Source organism: Pelmatolapia mariae, linkage group LG13 (assembly GCF_036321145.2).
Source record: "Pelmatolapia mariae isolate MD_Pm_ZW linkage group LG13, Pm_UMD_F_2, whole genome shotgun sequence".
In the NCBI taxonomy this organism is placed as follows: domain Eukaryota; kingdom Metazoa; phylum Chordata; class Actinopteri; order Cichliformes; family Cichlidae; genus Pelmatolapia; species Pelmatolapia mariae.
Window position 1 is genome coordinate 17,921,560 of NC_086238.1, and position 16,467 is coordinate 17,938,026.

The 16,467-nt window shown below is 40.9% G+C and overlaps 1 protein-coding gene across 3 annotated transcripts in view; it reads left to right on the top strand.

Annotated features, from left to right (window-relative positions):
- LOC134640042 (arginyl-tRNA--protein transferase 1) overlaps positions 1–16,035 on the top strand; it is a 52,295-nt gene extending 36,260 nt beyond the window's left edge. For all 3 annotated transcript variants that reach the window (XM_063491606.1, XM_063491607.1, XM_063491608.1), the window contains 2 exons: positions 6,179–6,299; positions 14,668–16,035. In XM_063491606.1, the coding sequence (XP_063347676.1) occupies positions 6,179–6,299; positions 14,668–14,846 (300 nt within the window). In that variant the 3' untranslated portion in view covers positions 14,847–16,035. The remainder of the gene's footprint in view (positions 1–6,178; positions 6,300–14,667) is intronic.
- Positions 16,036–16,467: the final 432 nt, after the last annotated feature.

Consider the following 16,467-nt stretch of genomic DNA (forward strand, 5'->3'; position numbering starts at 1 on the left):
TCTTCTCTTTTATGCTTCATCATCTCTCTTCTGTCCTGCCACACTTTGTGTTTTTAACAAATCGTTAACAGGTTAGAGCACGGGCTTGGTCCAGCCACTGCTTGGCACCCTAAGAAACGGTTTACGGTGAAAAACAGTGTTTATGTTGAACCGTCGCTGACAGTCTCTCACCTTGTCAGCGCTGACAGGGTGAGGGACTGAGGGAGCAGAGTTCAGGGGGGTCGGGTTAGAAGATTCAGTGTTACTGCTGGTGGAAGGACAGAGTTGGGAGAGGGTGGGTTGCAGAGAGAGTATAAGCAAAGGGGAGGTCTGAAGGTCATAAGGGCAAAAATGAGAGTTTGGAGATGGTGTCATGCTGAGCAGATCCAGAGCCCTCTAGCTGCCAACCTGAGGTGTTTGCCTTACCATTAACTTCATCTCACCTCTATTTATTTTCAAAACCTGGTGCAGCTGCGCCGCTTTGTCTGAAAGTCTGTTTTTTGTTTGTTTTTTTTTCTTGGCAAGAGACCACATTCAGATCTTTGATAAGCCCTACTCGACAGAATGGGCTGCTTTCATAAATGCAGTTAGAAACGCAGACTTATAGTGTGGGCGGAGGCCTTGCAGTTAGAAATCTGAGGTGGGGTTTTAAGACGGAGATTAAGGGCTGCGGATCTGACTGCAAGTCGGTAACCTGTGGTCTGTGTCAGACATTCATAAGAGTTCGCCTGCCCATAAAGACCCGAGAAGATGAAGAGATAAAAGTGCCCAGTCTGAGAGCTGATGCCCATAAAAGCGCTGCCATTGGTTCTCAGGGTTTGGTCGAAATGTGATCCTGTAAAAATATTTTTTCCTCATTAACCTGTCATCCGTGGAGCCGTGACGCACAAGCCAGGCAAAGGGAGTGCTGGGCCAGAATTGACTTGGGTAGAAGGGATTGGTGGGGGTTGTCCAGGGGCCCACAGGGGAGACTTACCAGCCTGGATGCTTTATTTAAAGGGCGTCCTGTGGTAATGTGTTGAGTAGGGTGAAAAGGCCTCGGCGGGCCCCTGAGTGTTTAAACAGCAGCAGTTGGCGTAAACCTCCCCTAATGCAGCCTCATTTCGCTGAGCCCTCACACACACACCTCAACAGACACAAATGCATACGTATATCATGTCAAAGACTCTGGTGAAAGTATGATAGCATGGGCCACTATTCTAAAACACAGCTTGTTTGGTCATGTCTTTCAGTGGTGCTGTTCATTCAGCCTGCTTAGTTTTGCTTGCTATTTTTCTAGCTGCATGTGTGTTTCTGTGGGTCGTGCTGTTTATGTGTGTCCGTCAGCAGGTAGAGCTCCCCAGCCATCCCGCCTCCTCCTCTGGGCGCAATATATGCATGTCAACAGTCAGAGGACCACAGAGAAGGGTGTATTGTGAGGGCCGCATTTTGGGGGAGAGTAGAGTCGTTGTAGGTTTCAGGACCTCTGTTTATTGGTTTTTGACTAAAATCGGTTGAGAGTGACCCTGGGTCAGAGTGCTGGCCTCTGCCAGGCTAGGTTAGGTTTGCCTGGCTTTGGGTCACACTGCTTCTTTGTACGTATTCCAAGTTCAGGCTTGTTCCGCACGAGTTCAGGCTTGTCCTGGGTGACGGCCAGCTGCAAAGAAATGTGACTTCTTGACCATATTTGTCTGCTTGGGTTTAATGCCCATTTCTTTCTGAGAGTGCTTGACCAATATGTAATCCCAGCATAATATCCCATTCACTATTGTGTTCATGCTTGACCTAATATATTATATAAAACAGGGTGCTTTTTGTATTGCATGTTATCTTTGGATAATATATCTCTTGCCAGTGCCAGACAGACTAAAGTCTAACATTAGTGACCTCATCTATTCTATGACCACTCTTACATCACACTTTTGGAGCCGCTCTGTCTCATACTGAGGTAGGTGTTCAGTTAACCAACTGATTACTTTATAACTTGATGTTCTTTCCTGGGTTGGCTGTATCAGTTGTTTTAACAAGAAAAGTCTCTTTGAAACCGCATGCAGACACTGTGCACAGTGTCTGACTCGTGCAAACACAAACATACAGTGATACCTCAGCAGGGGTAGGGGTGTGTAAAAATTCAGCTGGAGATATGAGCAGGAAATTAGCTGCAGATGTGGGTGTAAAGTAATGCAGATGGAGACAGGGAAACCCTCTTACCATGACACTAAGTCCACCTCCTGTCTTTTGGTCTGGCAAGCCTGAAAGGGGATCGCTTTGAACCATGACACTGCTGTGTGGCTACAAAGCACCAAATGATCTCATCCTCAAAACTCTCTCTCTGATGCAACATGTGATCGTATCTTTACGTTTTTGATTTTTTTCTCTCAATAATATTCCTCACAAACCCATTTCCCTTTTTCTACCTGCATAAAACTGCCAGAGCCCTATAAAGTGTATTTGTAGACACTGAGCTGGTCTCCAATGTTAAAAGGTTAATGAGCTACAATCAGTGCTTCAAATTTGTGTTTAATTGATTAAAACTGCTTTTACAATTTGTGACACCCTGGCAGGGGGGGAAAAAGAAGGTGAAGAAAGAAACTCCTGTTTGACGGTCTTTTGTTTGATGAAGGTTGTCTCAGCTCAGCACATACCAAACTCATTTGTCTGATTTCCTAGTCAGACTGGGAGGAGGAAAAGAAGCAGGAGGCAAAAGAGGTGTAGATTTTCATGAGGATTCCTTGGCTGCGGCGAAGCACTCCATTTATGGCTCTGATTAATTGCTTTTCATATAAATCATTGGTACAGGCCTGGGGCATTGCTCTCTACCTCGAGGTGTGTGAGACAGGAGTGTGCACAATTAAGGGAAGGAACAAGGTTAGTGAACTTTATTATGGACTCAGTGACTCTGACAGAAACACACAAATCTGTGTGCATGCAGTTGTGTGGCCTCAAAAGAGTGAGTGATGCTGTATCATTGATGGGCTGGGGATGATAATAGTTCTGCAGAGTATTGTGTAATTGTATGTCAGGCCCTGTGGAGATATGTGTTTATTTAGTTTAGATGATTGAAGCTGCATAATAGTTTACACTGGGGCAGCTTGTTATTCAAATGAGGTTGAGTAATTGTCCTCTCCTGCTTGTTAAAGTTTGGGTTCACTGGGAATGCTGCGCTGTAGTAGATTGCTTTCGTATAAACAGTGACCTCTACACATTCATTAACAAACACAGTGCAAAACAACAGATTAAAATGACTCAGAGCTTTTTCTCACTTGTACAGTTTACATTTTGTTGAGGTTCTCCCTCGTCATCACAATATTACTGGACGCACCTCTTAGTTTGTCCACTCATCTCCTTGTTTAGTTTTTGTTTTTCATTTTGATCTACCTATTTATATTTCTTTCCCTGACTTTCTGCTTCTTCTCTGGCTTCAGACATTCTCTCTCAGAGCTGGGCCCCTCCATGCTGGCACCCAGACCGCTCCCCCCACCAGCCCCGCTGCAGTCAACGTCTCAAAACATTAAATACCATCCTTTTGCTTCATCTGCACCTAATTTTCTTTCGCCCCTCCCTTTCTCCCTCCTAACGCCTCTCATTTTTCACACCTCAGATTGCAGCCAAGTCTGTCTGCTGAAGTTTCTATGCGTCCCCCCCTCCCCTTCCTCACTATATATATATATATATATATATATATATATATATATATATATATATATATATATATATATATATATATATATATATATATATATATATATATATATATATATATATATATATATATATATATATATATATATATATATTTTTTTTTTCCTGATCCCTCATCTCTCTGTTTCCAAACGAGTCTTTCAGAGATTGTCAGTCATCTGCATCACCTCCTTTCTGCCTGGACATGCAAGCATGGAAAGGAGTGAAGGATGGAGGGATGGTGACAGATTGGTTTGTGTGGGAAGTTTTAAGCAGCTACAATGGAGGGAGCAGGCTCTGAAAAGAGGGTGACTTAACCTGAAAAGATTTATTTTCGGCTGAAACGTCTTATTCAGGCCTACCTGGCAATTTGCTGAGCAAAAGTATATACATATATACAGACAAACCTTATCACATGGCTTTCTTGCCATTTACACTATCACTTCCTGTGGCCTCTTTAGGCCACTTAGTGAGCTAAGAGCCACTCAGGAGCATGGATTTGTTGCAGGCCATTTCACTTCCTGTTATTAGATTGGTGGTAACCCTCTCAAGAATCTACATAGCAGGGAGCCATTACTGGATTCTAGTATCTGCTTTTAGATAAAGATATGGATAATGTGAGCAAGCTGATGCAAAAGACAGAAAACGAAGGAGGAGCCAAGGAAGCTGCAAGGGTATCTATGCATTACATGGCCTTCTAGTCAACCTGGGAAGAGAGAAAATATGAGGGAGGATAATGAAAGTCAGTGGTGAACTCAGTATTCACATTCAGTTCAATTTATTTTAAAAAAAAAGAAAAGAAGCTGACAGATAGAAAAGCAAAGCCCAGTTTGCCATCACCTCGCTTCTTTATTATTTCTCTCTCCTCTGTCCAGACCACTAATAGCTGTGTCCTTTCATACTCTTCATCGTTTCTCCTTTTCAGGGGAAGAACTGAGGAATTGTCTTTGTGCCATGACCAGGCTCTGTGTCTCATTTTGGTCAGACAGTTCTCTCTTTTTTAAGGTCTACAGCAAAGGCTGGATTTATCATTTACAATTATAAACACAAAAAGTAGACCTGCATAAATCAAGTTCACTTTATTTCTATTGCAAAGACACACACTGACACACAAAAACAGTTGTTTCTGTTCCTTAAATATGAGCTTCTGGTTTCTGGGTGCAGAAGGCTTAAGTGGGGAAATATGTGCATATTGTTGTGTTTCTGCTGTTAGCCAGGTGTGTGTTCTGCATGTAGAGGTGTGTGTCAGTGCAGTGTTGAAGGAGTCTATAGAGGTGTGGCAGAGTGTGAGAGTGTCAAGCTAGCTGTGCTGACAGTTGCAGGAGGCTGTAGGTTGTTGGGATGTGGCTGATGATTGCGTGCATCCACTGCAGCTCCGGATGCAGAGCATTCCACCTTCATCTGTCTGTTAGCAGGAGCACTTAGAGCAGGCTGAAGGCTTTTGTGAATTCCTTATTTTCTTTTCCTCTTTACAACTTGATATTGGTTGACTTTTAGAGTGATTGTATGATTTTAGAGATACATTTTTGCTATGGGATGGCCATAGACGAGGACCCCGCTTTAGTTGGAAAGTACAACTGTCTTAGTATTCCACAGAATCTTCTGTTTTTCATTTTCAAAACCATAAAACAAACTAGTTCTTTCACATAGCATCCTATCTTGCATGTGAAAGCAGCCAGTGTATTTTTCATACATGTCCAATGACAGATGGTTCGTGGTCAGTTTGTATAACAGTATGCTCCAGCGATGCTATTTCCTTTGTCTTACTTATTCCGATGTTTTGATGACAACAGTGTTTTTTAAATCATTTAGAACATTTTGACCTTCTTGTGTTTAAAAAGTGCATTCCTGAAATCCTGGACTCTTTGTCCTACGGTTTAATGTCACATAAACTGTAAATATTGGTGTGGGTGTTGAGGCAATGCACCGGGCCTTTTGCAGGCCTTGTTTACGGAGCTTTCTCAGCAGTTTGTATTTGTTTGGAGCCATGTGATGGAACACAGTTCCCTGATAATGGCGTCTCTTTCTGTTCATTCAACCCCTCGCTCATTTTTTTCCCCCCCTCTTTGCCTTGCAGCTGTTTTTGTTAAGCTTAGTTTTCTTTCCATCCAAAATGTTTGGTCAGATACAGACTCGTACCCATTTCACAAGCACACATTACAATACTGACGTGTTTACATTTCCTGCTAAACGTGCAGACAGTGTAACACTCATGACATGGAGACACACAGCTCAAACAAAGACCCTTAACAGAGAGGGGTTTGATCCAGGTCTCAACCCTCATCTTGACCCTGGGGTCAGTTTACAACTTGTCAAACCTTTTGATTCTAAAGGGTCACTAACACTAGAGTAGAAAGGCTTTTACCAGGCTTGCAACATATTTGTAAGTATTTAGTTTATAAATGTTAGAAAATGGTTTTAAACAACAAAGAACCAAACTGATGTCCTCAAGTTATTCATTTACTAGATAATGAATATATGGCAATTAAAAAGCAGGAAAATTTTTAACGTTTTTTTTCTTTTCTCTTTCTTTTACCAGGGGCAGTACCGGCCTTCTGACCTCCTGTGCCCAGAAACCTATGCCTGGGTATCGATAGAGCGATGCATCCCCCTTCTTGACAACTCCCGCTACGCTCGTTTGACCCAGGATCCTGATTCAGGTACTACTGCACAAAACTACTGCTCGACTGATGGCATCACATGGATTTAATGTATGAAACTACATCATTTTTTTAACATGCAATTCCATAAACACAGCACTGTAGAAAAGTCTTACGCCACCCCTCATGACTTTATATCTTGCTTCCAAGTAGTCTTGAGCAATAGTTTTCTTTGGAAATTAGTTGCTTTTTTACTCATTTTCAGTCCAGTCCTTGTACTTGACCATTTTCAGGTTTTGTTTTTTGTTTTTTTTTGTTTTTTTTTAACACTGACCCGTGAATCATTTAAGCATAAAACAGGCTCCAGACTCCTGAAACACAATCCTGGTCTTGTGTAGACAAATTGGCAAAGAAGACATTTTAAATTGTCTATTTAGAAACTTTCTCACTAACAGCCTGTTGTAATTTGTTCCCATTTCTTTAATAATAATCTGTAAAAAATTCCTAACATATCATTGTTTGACAGGCTTAAAATAGTATTTTTGCACCAACACTGTGATGCCCTGTGTGTCCTTGAAAGATTTGAGGAAACTGGACAAGTAGAGACCAAAAAAAAAAGTGTCAAACCTAAGAATGATATGAAGCAGAATCTGACAGTCATGTTCTTATAAAATATGGAAAAAAATCCAGCAAAGACCTGACGCAGGAGAAACACAGCGGTGTTGGAGATTTTTTCTCAAAACTGATGGAATTATGGGTACAAATACGTACCATCTGAAAAGCATTTGATTGGCAAGAGATTCAATTTTTTCCAGCATTACAATGATCCTAAACACACTGCCACTGCAGTAAAAGCATACCTTTAAATTAAAACAGAAAATTGAACACAATCAATCATGAATTGGCCTCCCCAGGATTATTGAAAATTACTGAAACAGTAAAAACTGAATTCAATTTAATAGAATATGTACAAATTAAAGAGGCGTTGGCAGATCCTACGGTTTTCTCATTCGTCATCATCATTTGGTATGGCCAGAGCAGACATGTATGCAGTGCATATATAAACCTATGTATACGTACCACTGATACACTCACAACATGATTGACTGTTTTGGTTTTTTTTCCTCTTCGGTTTAATTTTAAAATGTTAGCATACTTAATGCAGTTCCAAGAACATGACTGGTTGAAGGTACAGAGAGCCAGCCATGTCCTGTTTACTGTGGCCCATTAATCTGCATCACCAAACAGGCACCAGACAGAAAAGAGCCACCGATCAACAGTAATAGGAGATGTGAGCGGACATGAATTTGATTGTCAGATAGATGGAGACTGATACATGGAGGGGAAAGAGAGTGAATAATAGAAGAATAGATGGAGGGAGAGATGGGGGGCATGTGATAAAAATGTTTTTACAACGAAGGCAATTGAAATGATAGGCTGGTGGTTGTATGCTCGCACCCAGAGAGAGAAAAGTGTAATAAAATGGAAGATGGATTGATAGAGAATTGGAATGAGAAGGAGCGGTATATGAATGTTAAACAACAGATGCGAGGGTTTGTTGTAGTGACCTCATACTTGGAGAAGAAACCAACACAATGGATGAAGGAATCTCTGTCCGGATCAGATTGTGTGATGAGGAAAAGTTTCCGAGCAGTGAGTTCACACTCTGTAAAGAAAGTTAATCGAAACACATTTCTTAAGGAAATAAGGATTTACTTGCTAGCTTTGGTCATTCAGTTATAGCGTGAAAACAACACGCTCGGGATAAATAAGAGTATTTAAATGTCAATTAAAATGTTAAATGACAATGTCTAGACAGGTCATTTATAACACTGCAATTAACATCTTAACCAGCGGTTGATCTGACCTTTTGTTTCGTTCCCAGTAGTCCTCGACCTTGCACAAATTACTGAGGACAAAATCAAGGTCTTGGCATTAGCATTATTCACAGTGACCAGTTTATGTTTGTGTGTCTGTGGTTCTTGTGGTGCCTGGATTCCTGCGTGGACTGTTGATCTTGGACAGGACTGGGCATTATTTCAGGCCTAGCTGTCCAAACGCAGTGCACATTTCAGTGCTAGCTGCCTTGATGGTTCACTCTCAGGTCTGGTGCCAAGCTTTGTGACTGAACTGCAGTAAAAAGCCAGACTAACAGTAGTGTGGAGGGAGCTGTCTGCTTTAGAAATACATCCAAGTGGCGAATAAGTCAGCAGGCCAACCTATTTTGTCATTGTCACTTTAGCAGTATGTCACACAGTTGAGGTTTGTGGCCCAGTTCTTTGGCTAGTTCTTGTTGTGTGATTTGATTTTTGGACACAAATAAAGACATGCTGCAAATAGTTTCTAAGTGTTGGGAAAGTCTTCACTGTAATCATTTAGGAATCTGCTTTGGCAATTTATGGCAGCTGCTGGGCCACAAAAGTAAAATATTTGTGCGTATGTCAGTGATTGTGACATGTACTCTGCTCTGATTGATTCATCTGCTTTCACACAAAGCAAGACTGATTACCAAACTATGTTTGTCTAGTGTGATGGTTGAGCAGTCAACTGTCAATAACAGAGGGTTCAGTGCACAGCCTCTTATTTATATACTGGGAATACTGAATTTGTCACCATCAACACTGGTGTCACATTCTGCCAAAAATAGATATGTATAGCAATATAATTTCTCTGATAAACTCACAGAAATTTGGTTTTAGCCTATTCACATGGAGATCTGTTTGCCATTACAACTCTCCTTTACTTTATTTACAGTTAGTTTAGTTTATTCATTTAGTGTCAAACAATGAGGTCAGTTCCTCTCGATGACGGTAAACTAACACCAACTAAGCACTAACTTGATGTTATTGCCCCAGCCATCTTTATTAAGGACCTGTTTTTTCCAGTGCCATTATTTTATTCTTGGTCACTACTTTACAGTAATCTTGTCTTTAAAGCAAACCCTCCTATAAGCTGCCTCTCCTGTGGTTGGTTGCTGCTCGGAGACAGAATGTTTGAGCTGACATCACACGGAGACTTGAGTAGAAAAAACTAAAACCGAGTACTTGGAGCAATCAGCTCTTTCATCATAGGGACTGTTTGCATCACACATGCTGACCTCATTATTTTAAGCTAACAGTATAAAGACAGAAATAAGATAAAATAGTTGTAAGTCCACTTTAAGAATGCGGTCAAAACATCCTGTCTGTAAATGGGAAGGTTATGATAATGATATATTACATTTACTATTAAACCAATAATAATAGTATTATAATAATAGTATACTATTATTATACTTATGAAGTGCTTTTTTTACTCTAACTGGGCGACCCGCTCTACCTCCTGAGCAACAGCCGACCCAATACACAGACAGCCCAGGCATTTACTTTTTTAATTATTTTGATCTTTTTTATACGCATTTTATTATTACTATCATTATTATTAATACATTTGATGTCCTACACCACCACCATACTGCCACCCATGACTTAACTATTAGACAAACGACCGAATCATGAGTTATATCAACTGTTAATCAGGTATAGCTCTTTAAATTTTATGACAGTCTTACTAATGAAGTTAAAGAAAGATTTAATTTTCTTTTTTAAATCACATAGATGAATTAAAATGGAACATTTGTGAAAAAAGCATGGCAAATATTGAGATTATTTTCAGAAAGTAAAAGTTAGAACAGCAGATGGTCAAAATAATGTGTTGCTCGCTTGTTGACTAGAATGTGCTGGTAGTTGGTTAAAATCATGTTGCTTGACTTATTTCCATACCTTTAAAGAGTCAGTGGAGAAGTCTAGAAATCAAGTCTCACCAAAATAATAATCATACTCGCAGTGTAACCTCTCTATATAGCTTCCCATTCTTGAAACCCAGAACCTTAACCTCCGGCCCCAAGACAAAGATCACTGTTAGTGTGCTGGATGTGTGTTTAGACTGTAAAATGTGACCAGGTTACAGTGCTGTACTAATGCGGTGTGTAAAGACAGCTAACCTAAAGTTTACACAGCTCTCTTCACATCAGACTCACACTGATGCCTGTTGCTGACATCTTGAGGGCCCCAGGACCTGGGGCGGGTTGGCTCTTAAAATATATGTACACACACATACACAGAAGCTCACTGTGTGCAGCACATATCTGTGTCTCACACACTTATAATCCGTGTTTGCCTAACAGCGGGAGTAGTAGGGGCATTGGCCGCTAAGCAGTATAAATATTTGCAAAAATACGTGACCCAAGTAGTCACCCCTTGAACTGTAAGTGCGCCTGGCAGCCACTAACCCACATGCACAAAGTTACACATTGCATACACAAACCCAAAGTTGTGATAAGTAAAGTGGCAGCTGGTATTTCACAATGTACTATTCTCTTTTTTTTTACCTTTCACTACATCTCTGACACACACATTCACAGCTTTGCATCAAACTGATAGTCTCTGTGCTTTCGGTGCAACAAAGTGAAGCTAAAACATTAGCTAGAGGCGTGCATTCTAGCCTGATGGTAGCCAGCCATTACCCCCAAGCCTCTTGTGATTTACATGATATTTCTAGCTTATGACACACGTTCATATCTTGTCTCACTGTGATGGCCACTTTGCTCTGCTCTTAGGCAGGCTTTCTGCTCCTTAGCCTGACTAATGCACATGTTTCCATTCAGATTACAGACTTTTTTGTGCAGCAATGCAGGAATTTCTCTTCCCGGAAGCCCTTCTTTTGCTGCTTTAAAAGAATATTTAAGTCTTTTCATTAGTAATAATAATAATGGTAATATCCTTTATAATGGAAGGATATCCTATTGTTGCTTTGCTTCCTGCGATGGACAAAATTCATGGTCACCGGCAGGGATTCAGGGTCAGCTGCTAACACAAGGGCTTGAACCCAGGTCTTACAGTCAAAGAGCAGTCTTCTCAGCACACTACAACACCCTTCTGGCCCTTTCCTTTTCAACCTTTAGATCTTCAACATTGGGTCAGAAGACGTGGTCATAACCTGATGGCCTGCCTTTGACCAGCATCTGGTGTTAAGCAAGTGTTTCGAAAGTTTGAGATGGATGGGAAGAGAGAGAGGAGCGTGGCGGGGTGTCAAGGCCCGTAGCCTCAGCCCTGACCCTCGCACTCCCTTATCCGACCCTCACCACTCCTCTTCCCCCTGACATTTGAACTCCAGCCCGAAGGAGCTGTGACCTCAGAGTGGCGTGTCACTGAACGTCCGGTTGGCCTGACAGGAACAGGGTCTGGAGCCACTCAGAGAGAAGAGACACTGATGCAGCCAGAAGTGAGTGAAGAAGAAAAGGAAAGTTGTTTATGTGAGGAGCGGATGTTTGGATTGCCTTGAGTAAGAGAGAAAGATAGGCTCTCTGCTCAGTATTACTGTTTCACTTAATAGGCCATCTTCAAGCTTCGTGCTTCTCTCCATGTTTTCCTGTTTAATGTAAACTCGTCAGTATCTTCACGAGGCGACACTGTTGGACAAGTGTAACTTTGTAATAACTGTAGTGTAAGTGGACTGTCACCGTGATGAAGAACATGAGGAGGCGGCGCGTCGTGAATGGCCCGAAGGAAGCCGAAGAAGATTCAGGTGTTTAAATCTTTTCACTTTGATTCCATCAGGACACAATAATCCTTCACAGGCCTAAATGTTGTTCGTGAGGAAGTTGCATAACATGTTTACATCTTTTTAAAATCAATTTTGCCACCCGCTGTGTTAAAACCTAGAGCTGGTATCCTTTATTTAAAAGTTGGTATCAGCCTTCCTTCAATTATGTGACTCAGCAGTTTCTCGAGAAGGGTGGAAAACACAGTAGTTAGGGCATTACCGAGCAGGGAAACGAGGCTAATAAATAAAACATGAATCCACTGTGTGGAAAATTCTAGCTGAAGTATGAGAATATCTTTATGGTGATAGAGTTTAAGAGCTAAGAAGCCTCGGGGCTTTATGCTTTTAACAGCTCTCTTCTTTCCTTTGGCTTGTTTTTCAGGTAGTCTGTGTGCAAGTTAGATGCCAAAGTTGTAGATAGATTGACATTTGGATCTCTGTACGCCACCACAATGGACTGAAGTTAGGCAGTTGAACTGAGAAGCACTTCAGTCAAGAAATGGCCCAAAATTCCTCCACATTGTTTTGCACGCTACTCAAGCAGCTACAGGAAACATCTGATGGACGTAGTTGCTGTTAAGAGGTTCTACAAAATACAGAAACAATCTGGTAACTTAACATATTAATTTTACATTAATTATAAATAACAGGATTATATTTAATACTTGTATGCAATTTGGTTCAAGTCTAGAAGCTAGTCAAATGGACATCACCAAGTAGGCCTTTACTGCAGGTGCCTTCAGTTGATGCTTGTTCGCGCGTCTTACAGCATCAGGTTTTGTTTCCCCCGATGCCCTGTCCATGCAGCTTTGCATGGAGATACCCAGAAACTATTTTAAAGATCGTCAAACATTTTATTCTTATATAATGACGTGTCAAAATTCATTAAGGATGCTAGGGAGGTCGTTGGATGTCATCTTTATGGGTGAAAGAGTTCATATTCATAATATTCCATTTCTTTGCCTCGCTGTTGATTGATTGATTGAATGTGAGCATATGGTCTTTTATTTGATTTTTTCCTTAAGCATTTTGGTTTTGCTGCACTGACCAGTAGATTCCTTCATTTTTTTTCTGGAATCTGCCAAATGGGTCTGTAGGCCCGTTTTGTTTTTCAGCCCTAATGAAGGCCTCCTTCACTCTACAAGTCATTAGACCACATGTTGAACATTAGCCAGAACAGCCACAGAATGCAAATCCAGCACTTAGAAACAACTCTAGACATATTATTACCTTGATTTGACCCGAAAGAAATAACAACAGTCCACACCTGGCCTTGAAACCACTTATCAATGAATTGTCCGATTACTAACGAGCCTGTATAAACAGATGGAGAATTTAAACAAATGACTTTAATTTCTAAACAGTTAATGTGGTATTTTTGCTGCGTATTTGTGATTTTCACTTACTGTTTATCCATCTGAAGTTATGCGAATATTTAAAATGTCCCACTGCTGAGTCTTTTTGCTTGAATCTTAGACTTTTCCTTTGAATCTGCTCTGCCGATTAAGCCATCATCTGTCTTGGCAGCAGTTTAGGCCTGAAACATTGTAACAGATTACTGCAGCTGAGGTTGACTCGTATTGCTCTCAACAAGTCTATCATGTCTAAACACATCCGAGGTCCAGTTACAGTGCTTTTTGAGTTTCCTTTTTTTGTAAATGTAAGATTTCTTTTATAGAAAAGACTCACTTTGCATTTTTTTCTCCCTGTTATTTTGTTTTTCCAGTTGTTGATGTGATCAGGTTGTATTTGGCTGTATTGCAAATATTTTAGAAATTAGTCAGAGATATGTGCGCTTGCATCTTCTTCACCAGCTGCTCAGCTGTGAGCCACATGGATGATGTCAGTGGAGTGAGTAATTGTGAAGCCCTTAGTTCTTTTAATACAACATCTACTTAGGCCTTTTTGACTGATGTGCCTGACAGGGGAGTGCACATCACTCTGGTACCTGCTCCAGAGTTTTTCTTTCTTTTTTCTCTAGGTTTCCAGATCAGGATTGCTTCAAGCAGGACACTTTTAATGGATCAGCTGTTATATGCAGAGTATTTAGGGGGATATGCATTTCAGAAGACAAAATAAGCATTTTGCAGTTGTTTAACTAGTGGACTACATGGTGTGATAATGGACTAAGAAGATAAATAAAAGCATTTAAGAGTGCTACTTGAATGACTGCAATGTTTATTGGGTAGTTTCTGACACAAGAGACTTGTAGATGTTCCAGTGCATTAAAAAAATAGTCATTTTCTGACTGAAATGGGAAGTTTATGAGTGAGACTGAGGTAGAGTCATACCTCTGTACAGTATATTTGGCTTTGCTTTGCTCAGTATGTACTCCCTGCTGTGCTTGGCTCAGTGTCTCACTCCTGGAGGCGGCAGGTTTAGAGTCAGAGTGAGGGTCAGTGTATTTCAACCCTTTTTTTTCCACATCTGACTCTCCAGAGAATCATTCTTAGCTTCTGAACACATACACTTTAGAGATTAGTAGTGTTTTACTGGTCCATCAGAGCTGTAAAAACACTGCTGGCAGTGTATGACACAGGACCTAATGAGATGCTGAGTTTGGCAAGCCAGCAGGGAGCAAGACCCTGTAAACAAGGCCAGCTAACTAGCCTGCTCACGCACCACTGTGACCCCAGGTTTAGGGCACAGAGGAATTAAAACTGAAGGAGGGGGGGGGGAAATGTTTTCTGCTCCTCCAACACTTTCTCGGAATAATGGTGAATTTCTGCCAAGACACTCAGAGGTTAACTCAAACGAGCGAGGGAAAATAAGGACATTGTTTATAGTGCTTGATGTGTCTACACTGGTCCTCATTATGTTCTCATATGTGCCTGTTTTCGTCTAGGAGATGCTCGGGCCGTGAGGGATTTGGGCAGAGCTCTGGTGCTATACAGACGGACTGTCATGCCCTATGCAGCCTACTCCCGCAAACGCAAGGGCTCCAGCGACGAGATGGAGGTGCAGCAGTACGCCAGCTTGGTTGGCCAGGACTGTGCTGAAAGGATTTTGCTTTATCGCTCGTAAACACACCGCATCATATTACCTTTGAATAAACGTAAATACATACTCCCTCATCTGTTTCTGTATGTCGCTGTTTATGAAAGTGCTTTCTGCCGCCTGTCCACGTAGTCTCACCGTGCTTGCCCTCCTGTATATGCTGACCATGCAGCGGCCGATGGCAATCTACTGCATGTATGGCCTCATTCACTTATTCATTTATGAGTTATATTTTTTTAATCTGTGAACACTGCACCACTGTTCTGGGTTCATTCTTTTTTGTGTGCACCATTTTGATTTACTACATGGACAAGTTTATTAAATGGTATTTTTACTTTATGTAGCAGGGGTGCAAAGGTACACAGAATTCAGTTTTGTAGGAAACTATTTGGAATAGATTCGGTGTATTTGCAGTACAGCAGAGAACAGAAAAGAATGTGTTATTCTTTTATTTTCAAAAAACTTTTCCAAAATTTCAACAAAAAATTTCAAAAGTTCCTAATTTGCTGTAACTTTTTTAACAGTTTAATGCTGCATATGGTCAATGAGAAGAAACTCAATTAGAAGATAGCAGCCAGCAGAGTAACTGCAGCTACACTGCTGCCTTTCTCTCTTATGTCACACCGTGGGACGCAACCATCTTGATTGATAAAAACAAACTGTCAGTTTAAGCTCAACTTGTAATAAATTTGCTTTACATCTGCTATAGCTGAGGTACAGCAACTGGTGTAAAAAAACAGGTCTAGACATAAACAGATGAGCCAAAGAAAAATTTATACTGAACAGACTGACTAATGCAATCATATTCATGTACCCTTACGCCCCTATCACATATCCTCCCTTTGACTTTTTTTCTTTCTTTTTGGCACCTCTCTTAATTGTGTATGCTTCAGTGCTGATCTGAAAGAGTGTTTGACTGCACCCGGGTTTGTATCATCATCGCCACTGACACTCACTAAGCATGCTCTTTTTTTCTTTTTTTTTAATGCCTGGTGATTAAAACATTTTCTTTTATTATTATTGTTATTATTATTTGCATAAACTGCCTCCCAAAAAAATTCACCTCAGCAATGTAAAGATTTTATCACTTGAGTTCATGCTTGAGGTCAAGCAAACAAGACATTGTTTTCAATACTTTTGATTTTAAGTGTTGCTTTTCTTTTCCTTTTAATATTGACTGTTATTTTTGATTAAGTTGAATAAAGGAGTTACAGCCTCCCTGATTGGACTTGATGACTTTTCTTTGCATGCAAATTATGCAACACAATGCGGATTCCACTGGCTGAGGGATTTTTGGAAACATTGCAGTAACGTGTTGAGTCCCTTCAAGTCTCTTTCTAAACGGTGTTAATTTTCACACATACAGTAGTTCATGTGTGAAAGCTTATATCTCCTGAAAAGCACATGCATACCCAGAGATAAGCGCTTCAGTTGGACTTCAATTAGGCAAAGCAACAGGTGTTGGATACATGAGCTGGCAGAACGCAGATGTACATGGCTTCTTACCGCAAAAGAAGGTTTTAGCAGCAGTTTGACTCGTGGCCTGACCTGATAGCAGCCAGGGATCTCGTCTCACAACAAACCACGTGTTGTCGTCTGTGCTGTAAACACAGGAATCTTAACTTGATGCCATGGCACGACAGGTTTA